Raw genomic sequence first — 23,289 nt, 5'->3', positions numbered from 1 at the left:
ATCTCAGATCAGATGCCAGATTTGCAAGGGCAGCCTGCACTCACTGGTTGACCAATGAAACAAAAATTCCTTAGATTAGATTCTTGACAGTATTGCTTGCAAGTCTGTCTTGGTTCTAGAAGACAGGTGTCTGCTAGGGAGAGCAGGAGCCTCCCTTGGAATGAAAGACTGTAGACCCCCTCTCTCCGAATTATTATAATTTTGAAATCAAGGGGGCTTTCAGGCAGAGATCTGGGGATAGGAATAACAGTTCTTTACTAGTATAACCAGGTAAACAAACAAACAATAACTACAGCAATAACAAGAAAACAGAACCAGGGGCCCCGGGACAGCTTTCTCGGCTGAGACGGGATGGAGGAGAGGCTTTGTTTCCACAAACTCCTCGGGCAGTCAGTCCCGGTGCTCCTGCAGGGCTCCGAGGAAACAGTCAGCTGGGACAGCAGGGACGAGCTGAGATCCTGGGCTGGTGGATGAGGTGGATCAGCAGGGATGAGCAGAGATCCTGGGCTGGTGGATGAGGTGTATCAGCAGCTCCACGGCGATGCCTGGCAGGACAGGGGGTGCGAGGCCACCAACAAAAAGGGGAGAAGGAGAAAAAAGCAGCTCCGCGACCCAGCGCACGAACGTCTTTCCCGAAGCCGAGGAAAAAGCCAGCTAAAAACTGTCCCCACCCTCCTTTTTCTGCCCCCTTCCCCCGCCACCCTGGGCCCGGCCACTCTTTGTCCTTTGTGAGCACCCCTAAGTACCGGTAGTTAGGTTGTCCCAGCACATAATGGGTAAAAATTCCCACCTAACCCTCAACAAAGTCACAATTTTCATAATGAAATTAATGCTAAAACAAACTCAAAAGGGAAAAAAAAAAAAGGAAAGCCTAATCAAAAAAGGAACATTGGTGTCTTTACCCACAGTACTGTGATTATACAATATGTTCAGTAGAAATCCCACAATCTGTCTTGCTTGTATTTTTGGAGTCTTTGATGACCAAATGTTTTGAATTGTGAAGGATGGTTGTGGTTGAAGTTTCTTACAAAAGCGTATGTAGGGTCCATGTGCAACTCTTCTAAACTTTGATATTAAAACCTATCAATTACTGCTGGGGAACATGTAGAGTGAAGAGCATGCATTTAAATTAAGGTACTCTCACTTTCTAAGTCAGTGGATGAAATATCCGTACTATTGTGTCAGTTATACTACTACAGCTGCCTATGCAATATTTATTGTAGATCAGAAAATGTTTCTGTTCTTTAGTAAATCGCCTAATTCCCACATATATCCTAGACTGAAGACCATTTAGCTTCTTAACAACTTGATACTCTTTTAGAAGTACCTTACAAGATGTTGCAGTCTTATGAGAGTGCTTTCATACCGCCTTTGTATTTTGGACTTCTGTTCTTCTTTAAATATACAGTTCACTGTCCTCATTTTTCTAGGAACATGGTTAAATAGCACAGTTTGCTAAGGACAAAAGTGAAGAAATGGTTGCTGTACTTATTAAAAGTAGGTGGCCAGCCTTGTGTCATTCTTGATCAGAATGACGCCTGGGTTTTGGCACTGTTACTTTGTGTTACAAAGTTTAATTACTATGTGGAGAAAGAGTAAGAAACCAGGAAATCTCTCCCTAAATTGCTTAAAAAAAAAAAAAAAAATCCATCTTCAGGGGGTGTGGGGAAGAGGGAATGGTGGTTTGAGCCCTCACGGTTAAAGATGTCAGAAGAATTACAGCCTTGTATTACAGGCTATTGCTGTGCTAACTCTGCACTTTTGTGGCCTTATAAACACAGTAAGTAATTCTGCTTTTTGTAAAGATTCCATGTACACCCCTTCTGTGGAACATGCTTTGCCAGCTGGTTGGTCTGAGCAAGAATGAGAGTGCTCATTAGGCTAGGAAAAGTACAGGAAACAAGGGAAGGCTTTTTGGAAGATTGCTTGCAAAAGAAATGAATAGCTCGTTCGACAAGGACGTTTGTTGCTCTCAGTGAAGCAAAAGGCTCTAGTGACTTAAAACTCTGCAGTTTACAATTTGTGTCATATGGAGTGAATTCAATGAAATTCCTAATCCTGCAAGAGCAAAGAAATTCATTAATTTTACTGGCTCTAGTAAGAAGATATCCCCCTTAAATCTCTTGCCATATCTTAGTTTGAATTTTATCTGCTCTGGCCATAGAATTCTTTTGTGTGCCCTTCATTCCTAAGGACAGAAGAAATATTAGAAGTATAATGTAATTTGCATGCCTAACAAAATGGTAGCAGCACTCATTTTTTCAATACACTAGAAGTTGCCGAGATTCCTGGAATTATAAATCAAAACTTCCTTCAAATGTGACACATCACAGAAGGAGCCTTGAGTTTATCTATTGCTGTTTTTTGTTTTAAAACAAAAAATGTGTCACAAAAAAACCCTCAGAAAATTATCAAAAAATCACTGCAGGAAAATGATAATGCAATTCATAGAAGTTTTAAGGCTCATGGAAGGTAGAGGCCAATGAAAAATTATTTTCGACATGGATTTAAAAAGAAATAGTCAGGGAGTGAGGATAAGAATGAGGAAGACCTCTGAAATTGGTAGAGCCTCCCTAGTTCATGACCTGCAAAGGGCTCTCAGTGAAGAACTGTACTTAGGCTAGTTAATGAAAGAATAGGGATGCATTCATGTCTCTTGAGAAAAAAAGTTAAAAATATAGACATACCCTGTGAGTAGTTCATTACATTAATACTTACTGAATTTCCCTTTCAGCACCTAAGAGTGGTCTCCAGAACCGTTTACTCTTTCACCTGGCACATAAGGTATGATGTCTTTTCTTCAGTCCTGCTTTGTTTGTTTTCTTTTCAGTTTGGTAATGTGTAATTTATGCTGGCAGCCTGGCAGAATAATTAAAATGCCTGTGGTGGCAGAAGAACAAACATTTTTCATAACCTCCCTACTGTATCAAAATGTGGAGGAGAAAGCAAGTATGAAAACATGATCTCAGAATAGATGCTCTCAACATGTTTCTAAGGAAAGTATTACCAATACACTTCACATAAGTCATACAATAGGAATGTAATGGTATTTTTAATGATGAAGAGCATGAAACCTTAATGGACTCAGAAATGTAGAAGCCACTATTTTACTTTTTTTTCCTAAATGTACCAAGTTTTACTAATTTGCAGGTCTATAATATGTAGCAATTTTACCAAAATGGTTTATATGCTATTACTGATCCTCTTAAGTAGTTCAGCATCCAGGAAATCATACTGTTAATAGCATGAAATTTAATTTAATTTCAACAACAATTAAGTGCTTATTTCACTTACCACACATAGCTATCTTCCCTTAAATTAGGCTTTGTACCATTCTGTACAGAATACTTGAGAAGTATTCTGCCACTAAAAGCATTGCCTTAAAAGGAAGTATAAATCCTGAATGTTAGCTTTGATGTCAGATTCCCTTTATTTAAATATGTTAGTCTTAAGAGAGAAATCTTAAAGCATTTTTACAATGGCATTGCCACTTACAGATATCTGTGATGAACTAGGAATTATGCAACTTCTCTTTATCTAGTTAGTCACTGGAAATACAGGGTTTTAGCAAAATGATGAAGCCCATTGCCTTTAGTTCTGTTAAGCAGCCTTTTAACATCATGATTGGTTCAAAGAAGGAGAAGAAGGATTTGAAGAAAACTAGCAGTTAGGTGGAAAAACAAATATATAAGACTAGAATTTGTGTCTAAGAGAAAGTCATTATTGCTGTTGAATCAGCAAAATCAGCAAAAGGAAGACATGGAATAAGTGATTTGAACAGACTGATTAGGTAAATAGCCTCAACTTCACTGTTGTAATACAAATTTAGTGGGTATGTTTAACTCTTTTCCTTGTTTTTGGCCTTTGTGTGTCTTTTGTGTGCTATTCAGCAATGCTTTTAAAAATGAGTCCAATGGAAATTGGAGGCTGGTGAAAGTGAACTTGGTTAGTGCTGTAAAGGAGACCTGTAAAAATTAGGAGTTGTGTGTTTGCAAATCTTGTGGTTTTCGGCTATTCATGAGACATTAGATTTGGATCTACAAACAGCAAAATTTTTGCTGGCTTAAATAATTGCAGTGGAATTTTGTGTTGTGAAATTCTGTTTGTGAAATAATTAATTCAGCTCTTTCTGTCTTATCCATCAAAGCACATGACATGCAATTATATCTAAATCACACCTTAAAGGAAAATATGTGCTTAGTTTTAGCCTAACATTTATCCAGTTTGAACTCATCTGCCTCTTTAATGTTTGTCTTTCTCCACTGGTCAAATTAGCTTTAAAGTAACAGTGGTTTTCCAGATATTTAATGCTGTTTACCAGCAAGGACAAAAGTAATCTGGTTAATTAAAAAGCTTTTCTTATTGAACTCCTCTGAGAATGTGTCCCACTCTTTGTAGTTCAGTGATGAAAAGAAACTGATGAGCTCTCACCAAAACCTGCAAGATGTTACAGAAGATCAGCTTAGCCTGGCATCTATCCACTACATGCGGTCCCATTACCAAGAAGCTATTGATATCTACAAGCGCATTCTGCTGGATAATCGGTGTGCATCTCTAAACCCTATTGGAGCAACAATGTTATTGGTGGTGTTTAAATTCCAAATAGTTACATGGTTTCTGAAAGTAGGCATTTTCCACAACTGCTATGTCCCTTTGCTGTCACAGAATGTGCACCAGTTGCAGGTCCTCAATTTTGTTCATTCAAAGCATCATTAAAACCCCCACGTTTAAAAATAAGTCTGCTCTCTTTTTCTATCTGTGAAATTGTTGGTTAATTTGTTCTGATATCTTTTTATTTTGTTACTTATTTCTTCTGAAATTGTATATAGTATGTACTGTTTTGTCTTTTATTTTTCCCCTCTGATGGCCAGTCTTGTAACTTTGCTTGAATTATTTACTTTTCCTTCACTTCTTAGCCTTTTTAAGAAGGTGTCGGTTCTTGGGTTTTATGTAGAGTTCCTTTCCTTTTCGGTTTATCCTCTATGGCACTTGTTGATGGGTTTTTCTGTCATGTTCTGCAAATTTTTAGTTCAGAATTTAACAATCAACAAATTGAATTCTTAAGTGGCTGGAAGTATTTTTAATAAAATAGAAACTACCATCCCAGAATACTGCTGTCTTTTGGCACTATCTCCTCTTGAATGTTTCAGACAAATCCATCATAATGCATATATCATGTAATGCTTGGGAAAGAGATTTTAACCTCCAAGTCCTGCAGAAACAATCACTCAAAGTATGAGTGACATTCATAACAATTATCCTTTTACTTACAGTTTTCACAAATGCTTGTCTTTTCTCTGTCTAGTTCCTCGGGCTTGACTGCTTGTAATGACAAGGATTTTTTGAAATAATTGTACTCAGTACAAACTTTTATGCGCATATTAAATGTCTTTGAGCATACTGCTTAGAAAATCATGTTCTGTCAGGACAATTACAGTGCTCATGTTCTGCATGTTTCCTTGGTGTAAAGTTGCCACTATTTCCCAGATTTGCAAACCAAAAGTTTTGCTGGTAATTCTTAAAATCTGCAGTAGCTACTGTGGAAAAAAATACTGTGCATCTATACTAGCTGACCAACTAGAGAAGCCCTAAGCATTTCTCAGAAACCCCAGTTTTGATGTGTTTGTAAAATATGTATAGATGTGAGAGCTTTCTTTTTATATATAAAATTTTAATGTGCTGTAGTGGGAAATGTTAAACTATCTGGTGGGATTTAAAGGTTCACTTTAATCCTCTTTCCTACAGGGAATACCTGGCTCTGAATGTATATGTGGCCCTGTGCTATTACAAACTGGATTACTATGATGTATCACAGGAAGTGCTAGCTGTTTATCTTCAGCAAGTTCCTGACAGCACCATTGCTCTTAACCTTAAGGCTTGTAACCATTTCCGACTTTACAATGGAAAGGCTGCAGAGGTATCTGTTGGACAGTCCTTCAATTCACCTTTATATTAGTTTAAGATTCCATACATGTTTATTTTCCTTTGTCTTAATCAGTAATGTTGATAATGGCCTTTACCTTGTCACTGTGTCCTTTTAGGAATGTCACCTATTTCAGTTTCCCTGGTATTAACCAATGTCTCCACATATGTGCAAAGTGTTCTTACTATCTTCCCAGTATCCTTTTGATCTTGTGTTTATATGTATTACCCAGTTGCTAAAATAATTAGATAGAAGTGGAAAGGCAAAATCTTCTAGTCATCCAACACCAATGGAGATGTCTTGCTGTCAGCTTTGAAGCTCATTTGAAGCTCCACTTAGGCTTCTGTTCTTTTATGGTTTTATGTTAAAATTTTGGGATGTATGTAATTCCAGGCAGAGCTCAAGAACTTGACAGATAGTGCCTCATCATCTTTTGAGTTTGGCAAGGAGCTCATTAAGCACAATCTGGTAAGTAATTTCTGGGACTTAATATGAACTGCACTCTCTTGTAGAGCTTTTCATGATGATTCATAAAATGGAGTATTTTGAAAAATTGCAGACTTAATTGAGTCTCTGCTGCCATATAAGTCCTGTTCCAGGAATCCTACCAGTATAATGAATGTGCCATCAAGTGTATTTACTTTTTTCCTGGAATTTTTCCCTGACATTTTGAGACTGTGTCAAGAAAATAATAATACTGTTGCTTTTAGTTATGAAGGCATATTAAAATAATGTGTGTTGTGTAAGTGTCCCTTTGCAAGATACTTTGTGGAGCCCACTCAATAAAGACACTGTAGAAACAAGTCATGATGACCCTGAATTCTATTTAGTACCAGAACAATTTGACTAGAATAAAGATAGCTCATGAAAATGGCTTTCATCTGAAAAGTACTAAGGAAGGAGCTCTAGGAAAAAAGATGCTTTTGTGTTCTGCAGTAAAAGAGTCACTAAGAGTAACTAATGGTTAATTTTCCCTTCAGTGGTATTACTTGGCTGAACAACTGGTAACAGTAGATTGCTCATGTTTAATGACGGGCAGTTACTTGCTTTGTCATTTTTCAAGGGCAGTCATCACAAACTAACACTTCTTTTCCCCAAGAGTTAAAACTGCTTTCAAATTGGATTTTTGTAAGTTAGCATTGTTTATTTTATATGTTGATATTTCTGCCAGTGCTTTATTGGATAAGGACATTAGATCTTGTTGGAGGAATTGTCATGTGAAACTGAAGTATAATTGCCTGCTCCTGATCATTTTAGGATCCTGTGTCATTCTAAATGAATGTCGAGTTGTTAGCCTAATTTTTTTCATATAAAAACATCATAAGCAGTATATAGTTTTGTATGTGTTCCCTTCACTCAGACTTTGTTGTTCTTTTAAATCTTTGCTATATAATGTATCACTCTTTTGAAATGCTAAAAGCTGAAATAAGTTAATGTTTATGTATGGATTAAATACTTATATTCTTCAGAGTAACAAGTGTCACACTGTATAATTCTATAGCTATATTAAAGCAGGAATTAAGCTAATGCCAGAGCCACGGACCTTTTCCTACTGTTTATGTAGGAATTTAAGGATTAATTTCCTTGAATTAACTTATCATAGAAAAGATTCTGATACATGATTATCAATATGCTACTTTTCTCTGCAGGTGGTTTTCCGAGGAGGAGAAGGGGCTTTGCAAGTCCTACCTCCTCTGGTTGATGTTATTCCTGAGGCAAGATTGAATCTTGTGATTTACCATCTCCAGCAAGGTAAATACACCTTCCTCTGGCTCTTTCATAGCTTCAGGGATGACATTAATTCATCTTATCTCAACTTATTCAATGCTTTTTTTCCTTTGCAGTAAAATGTAATTTATTTCACTTTCTGTTCCTCTGTAAAACAGTGAAGTAAAAGTTCTGATGGCTTGCAGAGAAGGGCTTTAATACTGTGCACTTAAAAGAAGCCTACTTCAGCAGAGTATAGGAGGTTCTTGGGTTGCAGGAAATGGCTTTGAGGATGGTAGTGTTTATTTGTTTCTAGAGAGGGGACCTATCTTCTGTCTGAGTATGTGAGAACGGTAGGCATATGTCCTGAAAAGGCAAGGACAACCATTTCTGTAAATACAGCACAAACAAAATATGGACCAAAGTGACTGTGAACAAGATATTTCATTAAAATCTACTTTACAATTCCTAAAGAATGCAGATAGGTAGCCAGAATCAGCTGGTAAGGATTTTCTACTTGTATCTCTCCTGTGTTTGCCAGCTTCTTTGAACTGTATCTGAGTTTTTCAGAGCTATTCCTATTCTCCCATTGTGTTCTTTTATTCAACAGTGGGTTGATTGGCTGTGTGATTCAAGGCAGGTCCAATTAGATCAGTTTGCTTAAAGCCGTGTCCAGACAAGCATCCAGTCAGAACTTCCTCTGTTCTATTTTGAGTCCACTGCCTTTCTCTCACTCTGTGGAACCTGTTTCCATATACTCTGTACCCTCCTATCAGTTAATTGTAGACGGTGATAAGATCTCCCCTGACATCCTTTCTCCTCTGAAAGCTAAGCAAACTCAGTTCTCTCCGTTTTATCTCAGCCATCTTCCTGCCTTGGGAGCCCTCAGTTGAGCTCACTTCAGTGTTTATGGTAGGATTCCAAATCTGAACACAGTATTCATGTGCAACCTCACAACTGCCAAATAAAGAATCCCTTCCCTTACCGCAATGGCTCCATTTATGCTAATATGATCCAGTTTGCAGTTGGCCTCCTTTGCTGCAAGGCTGCACTGTCTGCCAGGTTGCCTTTTAGCCAGTCAGCTCCACACCTGACTTGCTCAGGCATGTTTCAAACCAAGCAAGATGCAAGACTTGCATTTTGCCTCCACTGAACTTCATCAGATTTCTTTTAGCCCATTTTTTCAGCCTACTGAGCTGCTTCTCAATATCTGGGAGCTTTGTTTACTGTCGTTCTAATTAGGAACGGCGGAAAGAACGACACGGACTCTCAAAGGAGTCAGAAGGGGAGAGAATCTCTAGTTTATTGTTACAGCCATGTTATATATACTAGTTCGTCGAAAGTACAGAAAGGAAACTCTTATTGGTTAGTAAAGTACTACATTACCATCATTGGTCAGTGGGGTTTACCACCCCTTGACCTTCTCCTGCAAGGAAAACACGGGAATCAGAAAACAGCACCTGCAGGCTGTTTTGTGTCTTTGAGGATTGTTTTGAATCCTCCCATGAATTTCCCAGGCTAGCTTCTCAGGCAGGGCTGGCAGGCCATGGGCCTACAGCCTGCTCCAAAGCTAGCCTCCATAATTCACCCTTTCGGTTTAGGAAAAAAATAAAAAATGTACAGTGTTTGTAACATCCTGCTGGGCCCTTGCAGGAGGGAGAACAAACACGGCACAAGTGGTTTTTTTTACTAGATATTGGAATGGATATTAATTTGGAATTTTGGTTTATGATGATGTTTAAAGATTGTTTTCCTTGCAAGGATTTGACGGTTGAGTCTAATATTTCTAATTCAGTGAACTAATACAAAACATTGTTAGTCTGTTCAAACTGACAGGCTAACTTGTCAATATAGTAGTTTAAAAGAACACTAAAGTGATCAGGACTTTGGTGCGGTTCACCCCAAGCAAGGCGGGGGGGAACGCGTGCTGGCCGGGGCACTGTTTGAGCTCCGGCACCGTCTCGCGGGGCGGCTCGGGTTCGCAGAAGAACAGAACCCGGCTCGGCGCCTGTAGCACGGTCCGTGTGCGCGCGGGCCGCACTGACGGGCGCGGGGGGTGAGCGAAGTTCGCTCCCCGTCCTCCCCGCCGCTTCCCCGCTGGAGCGCGGGCGAGCGCGGGGCAGCGGGGGTGTTGTGCAGGTCCCGCGGCTCCGCGCCGACCCTCGCGGCTCGCTCCGCGCGGGGCGCACACACGCGGGGGGAGCAGGGGCGTCCGCGCGGGTGCCGCGGTCTCGCGCTGCTTCTGGTGGTACAGAAGAAAGGAGCTCATAGGGCGCGCGCGCACGAGCGAAAGGGGGACCTGGGCTCCCCCCCCCCTTCCCCTGCCGCTTCTTGGATGGGAGCGGGGGGGGGGGAATGCTCGCCCCGGCCCCGGCTCCAGATCCGGGCTTCGGCTCGGCTTTTACGGGGTTTTTGCAGCCGGCCGGAGCTAGAGGGCCTGGATGGCTGCCTGGCCCGCGGCCGGTGGCGGCGGGCGGCGTCCTGAGTTAGCTTTTTTTTTTTTTCTTCTTTTCCACGTTTTTTCTCGTTTTTTTCTCGCCGCTGCTGCTGCCGCTGTGGGGATTTTACCGGTGGCTGCGGCTCTTCTGTGTGCTCGGGCGTCTGCCTTGGCTCCGTGGCGGCGGCGGCGGCGCCCCCCCGCCCCCTGGGCGCGGGGGAAGCTGAAGAGAGGGTTTTTCGCGGCCGCCCTGGCAGGTACTCGGGGCACCGGCGGAGGCTCCACGGCGGCCGCTGGCAGCAGTGCTCGCAGCGCTGGTCCTGGAGGGGCCGGCGGAGGCTCCGCGGAGGGCGCAGGCGGAGGAGGCTCTCGCGGCGCTGGCGATGGCGGCGCCTGCGGGTGCGGTAAAGGCAGAGCCGAGCGATTTTCGCTCTTCTGTTGTTTTTCTGCTGGTAAAACTTGCGCGCCGAGCTCCGTGGAGGGCGGGCGCTCAAATTTTTCTGGAGAGGGGGATCTCTGGCTCACGGACTGCTCCTGCTCGCTGCTAAAGTTCTTTAAGGGTCCGGGCATAGCTGAAGGACCGCTACACAGTTCGGTTTCACTGTTTTTAGGCTGGCACTGTTCCAGTGCCTTAAAAATCACTCCCCAAGTTGCTGCTAAGCTGCACGCACTGGTATCTCCCGCAGCTAGCTTAGTCCACAGGTGGTCTCCCACTGACCACCAAATCTCAAGGTTAAACACATCATTCACAGTCATAGCAAACTCCTGCGCTTTCACCCAGTGGAACAAAGCGCGTATATCTTCTTCAGGAATACAGAGTCTCATGCTCAGCAAGGCATCTTGCCATGCAAAGCTGACAAGTTGCTCATCAGCTAAATCACAGTTCTCCATTATGAAAACTTTTTTATCTTGGCGGCTCTGCGAATGCAATTATGCAAACGCTATCAGCTTGGACCCGGGATTTCAAGCTCTGCTTCACCAAGATAGGCCGTTCCAAGCCCGCTCTCTGGCAGGCTCCACTATCCCGTTGGTTAGAAACCAGCTTCCTCTTGGGAAGCCCGGGAGAATTCCACTTTCCCCTCTAGGGGGAAGGGCCGGTGTTTTTCCCGCTCGCTGCTTACCCTCAGGGGTTCAGCGTCACGTCGGTTGTCTTCAGACCTCAGGGGTCAGTAGATACAGTTCACGTCGGGTTACAAGACCTCGGAGGGTCGGTTCATCATCACGTCGGGGTCACCAGATGTCGTTCTAATTAGGAACGGCGGAAAGAACGACACGGACTCTCAAAGGAGTCAGAAGGGGAGAGAATCTCTAGTTTATTGTTACAGCCATGTTATATATACTAGTTCGTCGAAAGTACAGAAAGGAAACTCTTATTGGTTAGTAAAGTACTACATTACCATCATTGGTCAGTGGGGTTTACCACCCCCTGACCTTCTCCTGCAAGGAAAACACGGGAATCAGAAAACAGCACCTGCAGGCTGTTTTGTGTCTTTGAGGATTGTTTTGAATCCTCCCATGAATTTCCCAGGCTAGCTTCTCAGGCAGGGCTGGCAGGCCATGGGCCTACAGCCTGCTCCAAAGCTAGCCTCCATAGTTTACAATCTTTTATCATTTGCAGACTTGCTCAGAGTACTCTATGCTATCATGTGGATCATTAGTAAAAACAAGTTATTCTACAGTTTTAGTCCCTGGGGCATTCGATTAGTAAAGAGCCACCTGTTGGATTTTGTACGACTGATCACTGTCCTTTGGTAGTGGTAGTTCAGGCAGTTTTCCATGCCCTTATAGTCTTACTTTGCCAGTCCTATCTTTTAAGTTTGTATGAGAGACCATGTCAAAGACATTGCTAAAGTCAGGGTGTACAGCATCAACCATTATCCCCTTATTCACACAACCAGTCATACCTTGAATTAATGAGTACATTCTGGCATTGGTAAATCCATGTCTGCTGTCTCCAGCCACCTTTCTTCTGTCCAGTATTATTTTTGCCAGTGTCACTATAGGCAATATTGGTACCACTACCAATTATCTTGCACAATAATATTGTTGATAATAACATACATTTCAAATTAAGTTCTACTTACATGGAAACAAAGTGCATCCCATGCATCAGTTAAAAATCAGTCTTGTTTACTCGTATGTTGTTAACCTTGCAGTAATTTTCATTAGTTAGGTTCTGTTCTTCACTGTGATAGACAAATGACTTACATACTGACAAAGAAGGTCCAGGAGAATTCAGACTAAAACCTCTCTTCTGGTTTGGCTTAGTTTCCATTTTTAAGTCTTGCTAGGGTAAGCAGCATTGGCTAGGAAAGTGAAAAATTCTTACTTCTTATGACTAAAACTTAAAAGGTCTCTGATAAACGTAGGCTTGTGATAATATATCCTCTGAACTGGAATGACTGAAGCACAAACATGCACTGCCTTGTTTCAACTCTTCAGGGTAGTGATTTCTAACAGGGTTTGAGGTCTGTTGGTATCCTGCTGAAATCTGCTCCCATGAGATTTGCTTCTGTTGGAGCCGCAAGAGAATAGTTCTGTGTTGATGGTCTACACTGTGTTGATAAAAATAAGGGTTACTGTCATTTTTTTTTGTGGTGGTGGTGGTGGTCTGAACGAGCCAAAAATATCAGAAAGAAAAGAAGAAGAAAAAAGAAAAACAAAGGTAATGACTTTTAGCTAGTACACTGTGCTGTCTTACCATGCAACTTTTCTAGGGAATAGGTAAGAAAGCAGAGGTGATGGGCAGAAGCCTGGCAGCTCCAGTGTATATTGCCTTAAGTGCCTACATGGATTGTATGTTCTAGTGAAAACAACTTTTGTTTGGTAAGGCTTATTTGTGTGGACAATTAGTATAATCTGTACTAACAAAATATTGCCAGTAACAGAGGATGTTCACTAGGTTGGTTTACAAAGCCAACCATAGTGCCAACATCTTTTTTCATTTAGGTAAAGTTTAGGATCTATTCAGTTTATATAATTATTGTGTGGAAAGGAAATTGTTTATAGATTTCAAATGCCACATTTAAACTTCTATACTAGTAGTGCTTTTTCCTTGTTAATTAGGGTCTGCTGGGCAGATGCTGAAATATTGCTAAGGAAAAGATGAAGTTTCCCTACAGCATCATGTTACCCTAGTCTCTTTGAGAGCTAAATAAATATGAGAAAACAAAATATGTGAAGATGATGGATTTATTATTTTGACTTTGTGCTGTTAAGAAGGCATCCACTGGATTATGAACAAAGGGGCCAAACAATCTCTGCTAGGAAAACTGTAGTAAATAAGAAGCTATTACTCACTCTGAGTTTGTTATTTGAGTTCTAGAAAACTATCACCATTATACAGAAATTCACAGTGATTTATAGTTACCTTTCTCCTCCTGTCTAAATGGTTTATTTCTTAGTCTATGACTATTGGGGAATACTGTATAGGATGAGTGACTTGTTCTAATACAGCATACTATGGATTGTCATGTATTCTGATGTCTGGCATTTCAGATGATGTGCAGGAGGCTTATAACCTGATTAAGGACCTGGAACCTACAGCTCCACAGGTAATTGGAAAATGATGACATGGCACATAAAGACAGAGGTTACAAACTGGTATGAAACCTACCACATACAAAACTGGTATCCTGAAGACAGCTTGCCCCATTCCCATTCTTAAAACTCATGTATTTTCATACCTTCCTCAACAATTAATTTAATGTGCGTGCATAAAGTTTTGCATATGGGCATATATGATTACTTAAGCTGTTTCTTACTGTACCACCTGGGTTCAACAAAGAATACAGCTCTGTTGTATGCAGCCTTGCTTTTGGGAAGTGGACCATTACTGTATAGGGAAAAGCCCCCTTACAGCTATAGCCGGTTGTCTGCCTTGTGGTGATTTCCTAGCTCAGATGCTCATATAGTTTGTCCTGAAGCCATTTCAATTAAACTGAGCTAAATTAAACAGTTTTAATAAATAGTATTTTCTAATCCCATCACACTTTGTCTGCCATGAGTGAAAACTGCAGTGTCCCTTGGCTGCTACTGTAATTTTCTTCTGTGGCAGTTCCAGCATCTTTAGTCTCTGATTTATTCCTCTTTGCTGTTTATTTTCCAAAGGTCACATAGCTGGGCATAAAAGAGACCTTTCATGAGTCTCTGTAAGATGGAGAGAGGGAGGGAAGGAGGGAGAGAGGGAGGGAAAAGGAAAACCTCAAAAACACAGATCCGGTGATTCTGTGCTGAGGAGTGAGGAGTGTCTTCTGATGTTGCTTTACACTTCTTGCATTTTTCAGTATAGCAAACTTACTTGAAAAGTTTTCTGCAGCTGTTGGTCCTTTTGTAGCCTTTGTTGTCTCAATATACTTGGTTAATAATTCTTGATCACATTTTGGAATTAGAATCTTCGTGCTTTCTTTTTTTCCACTTCTCACTCCCACTTGTAAGGAACTCCCTGCTAAGACTTGCAAAACTACTTCTAAAACCTCCTTAAGTACTTCTCAAATTTCTTCTTTGTCTCAATGCCTGTAGGATAATAATTAGGTATCTGTAACACAGTTTATGTGCTGAAACGATTACTTACTATCCTGGCTAGTGCTCTCAGATTCCTTTTGTACATTCTGTTGTTAGTCTCTTGAAAGATCTCTCTTCTTCTGTGTTTTCCTCTGTGACAGAGCTGTCCTGGTTTATCAGGAGTACCTACTAAAATAGGTTTATATATATAACTCTTAGTTATAAGATTTGGGTAAGACAAAAGAGTCTGTTACATGCTGAGAAAAATTTGTTCAGAGAAGAATTAAACTGTACTTTCTCATACTAGAGATTACAGGCTACTCAACTTCTGTTCCTAATTTCACTAGAGTAACATGGCCACAGAGCACAAACCTCTTGACATATTTGTCCTGATGAGAAACACCATGAATTTTGCAGCAACAATGTCACTGGTTATGGTTAACCTATGTGCAGATTTGAAAGGGGATCTGTGCTTTAATATAACAATAGTGCACTTCTTGGTGATATGATGTTGAAGAGGGCATGAAAGTATGTTACCATATTCCTCTTGGTGCATTGTCTTTGACTGTAAAACTTAGCAGAAAACACTATACCCCTCTGCATCTAACATATTTAGTAGCAGTGACTACCTAGCAAGTAAAATGTATTTTGGGGGAATAAATTAATACTGTGTTTAAGCACCACCACAGTAACCAGCTACCTACTAAAGTCAGTTGTGATGGAGTTGAATTAATAAAGAAAATAATGTACACATAGGCTTTTATGTGTCTTCTGAAATCTTCACCATGTCTTCTCTGATCCCTTTTAACTTTTTTTCTTTTTTCCAGGAGTACATCCTCAAAGGGGTGGTAAATGCAGCGCTTGGACAAGAAATGGGCTCGGTGAGTAATGCCTGTGAGGTTCTCCAGCTTCTCCAACAATACAATGTGAACATAGCTGTAGAAACTGGAATGGAGTGAAAGAGGCAGTCGTTTCTTATTTAGATTGCAGGATTTCTGAGTTTCTTAACCTCCTTCTGTACAATAATCATTCCAGAATGAGTGAAATGCAAATTTCTGTTGGTGGTCTTGATAGTAAATCAAGATGAATTTGATTTCTCTATCCTGCTTCCAAAATCTCCGTTTGCTTTGTACAGTGTTCTTCTTTATCTAGGCACATAGAGTGGCACATTTACCTTTTCTGTTTTTGCTTCAGCTCTGTTTTATCTGTTAGTTCCTCTCCAGGTGTTCCTCAGAGCATTATTTTCACTGTGTATTGTAGCATCACCCCTGTAACTCATCTTGGATTTATTTTTTATTCTTCTTCCAGAGAGATCATCTGAAAATTGCTCAACAGTTCTTCCAGTTGGTGGGGGAATCAGCCAGTGAATGTGGTATGTTTGAAATGTTCTTTTTCCATTAAGTAAGCCATCTTAAAATATCCAAGTGTATACCATCATATCTGTGTCTAACTGCTGACTGTTAGCAAGAATATTGCTAGGCATTTTGTTTCCATAGGATGAGTTTCAGAATGTCTAAATTGTAGTCTAAAACAAATTTTCAAGTTTAAATTAGAAGTCTTGATACCAAATGACTTACTATATGATTTCATCTGGAAATGAGAGAGGCTGTGGCAGCTTGCCTTTGCTTAATAATCCCCATTAGAGAAACATATGACAACAGCCTAATTAATTAGATGAAGTGAGTGGCTGAAACCTCACAGGCAGAGATACACAAGTACAAATCTAGGACCACTAATCAAAGCCTGTCAAGTACATAGAGTCCTAGCATGGAGCATGCCCTGAAACTGAGGACTTTGGTTACAGGGAGAAATGGAAGCTCTGGGACTAATTTCTTGCTTGACTAAGAGAGGAAAAAAAAGGCATTACAGCCCACCCACCATCTTGCCCCAAAATCAGTATATTTTCAATATTTAGTTTTACTTAATAATAGACCAAACCAAGTACTTCCCTTCTCTTTGCCAAAACAAAAAATCCCAAATAAAAAAAGTCAGTAGTTGTAACATGGGAATTCAAATTAAATGGGGCTTGCCAGTTTCCTTTGTAGGAATTGTCACTTAGTATTGTTTCTTCATGGGGGGTAGCTTGTGCATGTTTATGGGCAGACAGCTCATGGTCTTCAGACACAGAATGCTATCTCCTGTGTCCATGGTGACTAAAGAGAAGGAGCTCCAGAGACAGAGTGGTATCACTCATGAATGTTTCAGAAATACAGTTGAGCCATTCTATTCTGTTCCCCTTGGAGCCCCGATACTATTGGTACTATCAGAGAATTTCACATTGGAAGGATGGAAGTGGTTCCATAGATGAAATTTCCCTAACTCATTGCTTTCACATTGAAGCAATCCCTTTAGAGTTGGGATCCCAGAAAACAGGAAGAAAGAATATGAGCTATAGCACTGGAGAGCTCGGTTAGTGGGAACATCTTAATGCCTATAGAACTCATGCAGATGTGACAAGTGACCAGGGCACACATGGATAAAAATAATACAGAGATAGTCAGGGAAAAGATATTCAGGGAGATGATTTCATGTGAAGATACAGCCCAAAACTGAAATTGTTAGAAAGCAAAAAATCTGAATTTTACTGCGAAATATTTTTAAACTCATATGCAAAATAAAGATACATAGGCTGAGACTTCAACCTTTCAATGGCTGGGGCAGGGGGAATGGCAACAGAAATGTAGTACAATTAGGAAAGTGGATTACCTTAAAAAAATGAGCCTATGGGAAGAATTGGTTCCAATCAGAGGTAAAAGGAAACATCAGTACTGCAAGTGTCTTACCCTCTGGTATTTCCATGTAAGAACTGCTTTGTCATCTTCTTCAAAGTTTGTGGGAGGAAACTGCCATAGGGGAGAGCACACAGTTCAGGGTAATTCCTTTAAAGGTAAAATAGTGTGAGGGGTTTTGTTTAACAAAAACAGATGGAGGTCAACAAACTGTAGATAGGAAATAGAAGAGGCAAACAGTTATATTTAGGTAGGATATAACAAAAAAACAAACAAATGAAGCCCAAGTATGTGTTTTATACAAATATTATATGTTTTTTTAAATGTTGGATGAAGTGAAATGCCTGATTTTGAAAGAGAAGCTAAAAACGATAATAATTTTTCTATGTGATAGGAGGAAGGTAACATGTAGGATATTGTTTCTATTTAATGTACAATAGGGATTGTACATTAAATAAACATAGATTGTATATAAGTAAAGATACATAAATATAGATAAATAGATGATTCCAGTGGAAAAATGATTCTAAATATTTTGAAAACTCTCAAAATAAATATATTTTCTTTATCAATTAGTAAAATTATATTGTTTTCAATTATATGTTTAGATAGGCAACTCATCCTATTGAAGCCAAATTATTCACCAGCTAGCCTAGATAGGAACTGTGAGTGGCATATTAAACAGGTTACAGATTTTATATAGAAAGATAGATAATAGTTGGAGACTTCTGTTCTGCCCATATTGACCTAATAAATGCAATTACATGGCATAATAAACAGCATGAACTTTTTTTTTCTATCTTTCTTATAGAAAACACAAGTGAACAGGTAACTCTGGACCAATATTGAATTGAATAGCACCTGAGATAAAATTTTATGATGAAATTACAATTCTACTACAGTCATCTGAGCATAATCAAACTCAAAATCCACATGTTAGCAAATACCTCAAAAAATGTCCACAGTACTAATCCTAAGAAGAGAAGCTACATAATAACCCTTCTAATTTCTAGCAGAAAATTTACAGAGAAATAGCAGTGAAAAGGATAAAATGCACCTGATTTGAACACTTGAAAGAACCTTTTGTTTCTCTAAAGAAAGGGCTTGTATTCATAATTAATGAGCTATAGGAGACAAATAATGACATGACTAGGTTTGCCAATGGCACAAAATTACCCATAGTAGTACAAATAAAAGCTTCCATAATGATGAAAGATGTGAAAGACTGTATAAGACTGGGTAATAATGTGCAAATTAAATTTAGCAAAATTATTGGAAAAGTTGAAGAGGATCTTAAGAATTGATGAGGAAAGAGAAAAAAATAATTACTATGTCGTATACAGATGCAATTCTTTTCCTGGAATACTGTCTACAGTTCTGGTTCTTACATTTCTTTAAAAAAATGGTTTATCAAGAAAGGATACAATAAATACAGCAAAGATCATCAAAGACAGGGGATAGAGTCTTGAAGTAGGAGAAAAGGAGAGATTAAATAAAGCAGAGTACATGGGCTGAAAAATGATGACCGAGTTTAATGATGTCCATCATAAATGACAAGAAAAGGAGTGTCGTGGTTTTGAACCAGTAATTAACAAAAAGGGGAAAAAAGAATTATTTATTTCTTGCTGTGAGATATGGATTAAAATAAGAGCAAACCACGTATAAAACTTAAAAGGAATAAAGAAAAGTTTATTGACAAACTACAAGAATAAGAACACCAGAATAAACTTTTAGAAAAACCTTTTCATTTCTCACTGCTCACTATTCTTTCGTTCACATGACAACAGAGACAAAAACTTTATAATTTTGATGGTTTAAACAGTTCTAATTTTCTTATAGTCTTTTCCTCAGTTTCTGTAGAGAAACAGAAGTTCCTTTCTGTTAATTTATGGAGTTTGTCACAAGAAAACTATTTTTGTTATAGTTTTTCGTTTCTCTGATATCAGCTGCTCAGAGCTACTGTTATTAAAGCCCACCCCTCCCATTCCACATCACTCTGAAATGTGTTATGGGTCATGAGTTTGAAGATAGCATTTTTAAGGATAAGTTAGTCAAAGGCAAAAAAGTATTCTTCATCTGCTTCTGTGAGCTTCACTAAGAAACAGTTTTCTCATTGCCTCTCAAGGCTTCAAATCTCTCAGCACTTCACTATACCACAATTACTCTACTTTTTACTCAAATTTACACTTTGAACACCTTAATCCTCTCCATACTCTATTATGAATTAAAGGAGTTTTTTTCAGGACTTTATTGTCCATCTCCATAGTTTTAACAGAAAGATATTTCAGCTTAATTAAAGCATCTCCTTAATTCTCTACCTTTCTTGAAGTCTCTTTTCTTTCTTGCCACTAGTAGTTTATAAAGTCTCTTTTCATGTTGACCACTCTCCTTTTCTCTCTCTGGATGAAAAGATTAATCCGCAAGTCTCATCTGGATAAGAAAGAGTTAAAATCTTGCCTAAGCTTTTGTAGATGGTTCGGTGATCTCTGCTGAACAAGAGCTGGAGCTGTCTGCGATGGAAAGTTCCTCATAGCTGCTTTAGAGCGTGGTCTCCGTCTCTGCTTGCAGCAGGCTTAGAGCTCTTTTCCTTTTTCACTCAGCAGTTTTCTAGTGAATGTAGTTACAGCAAACCCTCTAGCTGAACCAGAGATCGGGCCGAGCCCGGCCCAGCCCGACCTGGCCCGGGGCAAGCCTCATCTCCCGGCCAGGAGACGAGAGACGCGGCGGGCCCGGCCCGGCCCCCGCCCGGCCGCATGGCCTGGGCAGAGAACCGGAGGCCAGCCGGAGCTCCGCCACCCTTCACAGTCAAGAAAACAAAAAACCACTACAGACTTCTGGGTGTACACTTTAAGGTGGGGTTCACAAGTTGATTCTACTTTTCAATGGCTAAAACTGCTGTCAATTCTCAGCAATGACCAATAATTGGTCAGGAGAAAAGACTCCCAGGAGACCCTAGCAACTTTAACTTTCTTAAAAGTAAAGGAACTTCATGACAAGGAGGAATAGAAAAGGATTATTTACTATACAACACAAAAATCAAAGAGCATTGACAAATTATCACTCATGACAATTAAACAGCATTAATTACTTTTTACATAACACAACTTATTTGATAGGAAGACTTGTGAGAACCAGAATGTATAAAAGATGTTGCAGATAAAACGTCCATTGGCTGTTTAACCCAAATTTTTCAGCAGTGATTAAGAAGTCCTTAGTGCACATTGTTGACAGCTGGGATAAACTTCAGCAGAAGTGCCATTACATACTACAGTATGTATTATATGTGAAATCAGAATATTTTCTTTCTATAGCTGTATATTCTTACCCAGCAAACTCTGAACTAGACAAACATTGGATCCAATATAATAGTTTTTATGTTCTTCGGTAACCTAGCATATTAGCCACTCTGTTGATTACTTGTGGTCATTTGTTTTCCTGTATTTAGAATGGAGAACAGAGTTCTTGCTGTTTGTATACTTGGGCTTTTCCTAAGTAGCTGGCCATGCTGTTCAAGCGTGTACGTCATGCTTCAGCACTTCCCATCCAACTAGTCCTTCCAAGGATCTTCAAGGTCTTTATCAAGTTGCTTAGCTGCTTTGCAGATTTATAATACAGAAATAAGTTGTTGTTTGTCAGAGTGAGGAAATCCTTTGCTGTGTCTTTGCTTACAGCTGGGCCTGTGTCACAGTTTTGCCTGGGATAGAGTTAAATTTCTTCTTAGAGAACAGTACAGTGATGCATTTTGAATGTAGTATGAGAATAATGTTGATAATGCAGTGATGTTTTAGTTGTTGCAAAGTCAAGGACTTTACAGTTTCCCATGCTCTGCCAGTGCGGAGCTGCACGAAAAGTTGGGAGGGAGCATGGCCAGGACAGCTGATCTGAATGAGCTGAAGGGTAATTTCATACCATGGAACACCATGCCCAGTACATGAACTGGGGGGAGTTGGCTGGGAGGGGCTTACTGTGGTTTGGGGAGGGGCTGGGCATGGGTAGTTGGTGAGCAATTGTATTCTGGATCATTTGTTTCTCCTGAGTTTTATTCCTCTCTCTCTTTCTCCCCTTTTCACTACTATTATCACTGTTATTATTACTAATAATATTTTATTTCAATCATCAAACCATTCTTATCTCAGCCCACAAGTTTTTAGGTTTTTTTTTTAGTGGGGAAGAGGGTAGAGTGAACAAGCAGCTGAGAGGTACTTAGTTGCCAGCTGGGGTTAAACTGCAAAAATGAACAAGGCTTCTTATTTTAATGTGGGTTATCAAAAAATAATGGATTAGACTGAAGATGTGGAATATTTTTTCTGACTTGCTTTTGTTAACTGTAGAAATCCTATTGACTGCATTAAGAAGAGCAGCAACAGGAGTTTAGGAAGAATACAGTGTCATTTATTTGTAAAGTTATTTGTAGTCATCAATTAAGCCCTTTAGTTTTTTTAATTAGATCTCTACCTTGGAGGTTCAAGGAACATGGAGTAAATGTGTGAGTTAATGTGCAAGTCATTTCCATTAAATGTATACATTTTATCTCATGTTGGATGTTGTGCACTTTAACAGGGGACAGACAAAACAAAAACTAAAAAATATCCAAGAAGCACTTAGAGTGTAGGAGTCAACATTGATTCTCTAGCAGCAATAAATAACACCTGAAGAGCAGCTTGGAGTTTTTTTTAAGCTTGATAAAAATTCTTAATCCTAATGACATGAAATGGAACAGACATTACAAAGGAGGATGTAAGTAGATTTCTATAGTTAGTTCTCATTCTCTTCTCCTGGGGTCTCACCTGGGTGGGAAATTAAACAGATTTCTTTTAAGGAGAAAATGGAGCAAGAGGAACATCAGTGAAAACAAATTAACATTCCAATTAAAAGCAGGGTTTCTGGTGCTTAGCATAAGTCTTACAAACTACCCAAAACCACTGCAAGCATAATGAAAAAGAGCACCCCATTTGTTTTCAGTAGTCCTCTTTTAGGACCAACTCAGGCATATTTGATGTTGGGTGAGAGGAATTAAGCATTTCTTCTGAACTTCATGCAGTCTTTGAGGTTCTCTTAGGTCAACGTAAGTAATTTTTTCAAATGACAAATTTTTCCACTTTCTGCATAAGCCACATGGAGTGCAATAGAAAATTCTAGGTTTTCTGTCACTAGGTAGTGTTCATTGCTGAGTTGTATGAGATATACAGATGTTTCACTTGTTTGATTTTTTTAAAGGAACCTTTCAGTAAAATATATGGGGGATGGTGTGCTGGGATAATAAAACTTTCTGCCAAAATTTAGACAACTAACATTTAGAAACACTCCAATAATTTATGGGAATATTGTGTTTCTAATATTTTGTTACTGTGATTCATTTTTTACTAAAAATGCATCCTCAGTTTTAAGTCTTCTTTGCATGTTTTGCATTTTTTAAATTTTGTTGAAAATAAGTTGTGATTTTATGAACTTCAGAAATCAAATTTCAGAAGAAAGGGGCATTTTTGAGTTATCTGTAGTCTCATTAATCAGTGTTTTTTGGCTCTTTTTTATAAAACTCTCTGTTATTGTGCAGTAAAGGCTTATATTTGTCATGAAAACTACGCCTGCATGTAAAAAAGGATAGATAAGTATACAGACCAGTTTCTGCTTCCAAGTGAACACTCCATGAAAACCAAATAATCTTCTGAAGTTGAAGAACTGAATGGTGTGGTTCAGACATAGATAAGGATTGCTTGTCTCTATCTGGAAATGACAGGACATCCAAGATCAGTATCTCCTAGTACTAAAATAAAAGAAATAAGAGTATTTTGCTTTCCTTTGAAACGTATTTTGACATCTTATGTAGTGCTTTCCAAGAATAATTACTGCCTACCATATTTAAAGGAGAATATACAATTTTCCAGTTGAACGCTCAATTTTGTGTGGTAGTATGGAGTCAAAATATTGGTCTTTTGTTACATGAAATTCCTCAATACAGAAAAGGTATTTTAATTTTTTGGTGTGGATGG

General features: G+C 39.4%; 1 protein-coding gene across 2 annotated transcripts in view; it reads left to right on the top strand.

The window, feature by feature from the left end:
* LOC131592265 (intraflagellar transport protein 56) overlaps positions 1-23,289 on the top strand; it is a 50,526-nt gene that overhangs the window by 13,241 nt on the left and 13,996 nt on the right. The window contains exons 5-12 of one of the 2 annotated variants that reach the window (XM_058863667.1): positions 2,735-2,784; positions 4,399-4,544; positions 5,746-5,917; positions 6,317-6,391; positions 7,573-7,675; positions 13,566-13,621; positions 15,398-15,451; positions 15,879-15,942. In XM_058863667.1, coding sequence (XP_058719650.1) covers positions 2,735-2,784; positions 4,399-4,544; positions 5,746-5,917; positions 6,317-6,391; positions 7,573-7,675; positions 13,566-13,621; positions 15,398-15,451; positions 15,879-15,942 — 720 coding nt within the window. The remainder of the gene's footprint in view (positions 1-2,734; positions 2,785-4,398; positions 4,545-5,745; positions 5,918-6,316; positions 6,392-7,572; positions 7,676-13,565; positions 13,622-15,397; positions 15,452-15,878; positions 15,943-23,289) is intronic. The other variant, XM_058863668.1, reaches the window with a different exon arrangement.

Source organism: Poecile atricapillus, chromosome W (assembly GCF_030490865.1).
Source record: "Poecile atricapillus isolate bPoeAtr1 chromosome W, bPoeAtr1.hap1, whole genome shotgun sequence".
Classification (NCBI taxonomy): Eukaryota; Metazoa; Chordata; class Aves; order Passeriformes; family Paridae; genus Poecile; species Poecile atricapillus.
The sequence above is the reverse complement of the archived record's forward strand: the minus strand, read 5'-3'. Positions and strand labels throughout refer to the sequence as shown.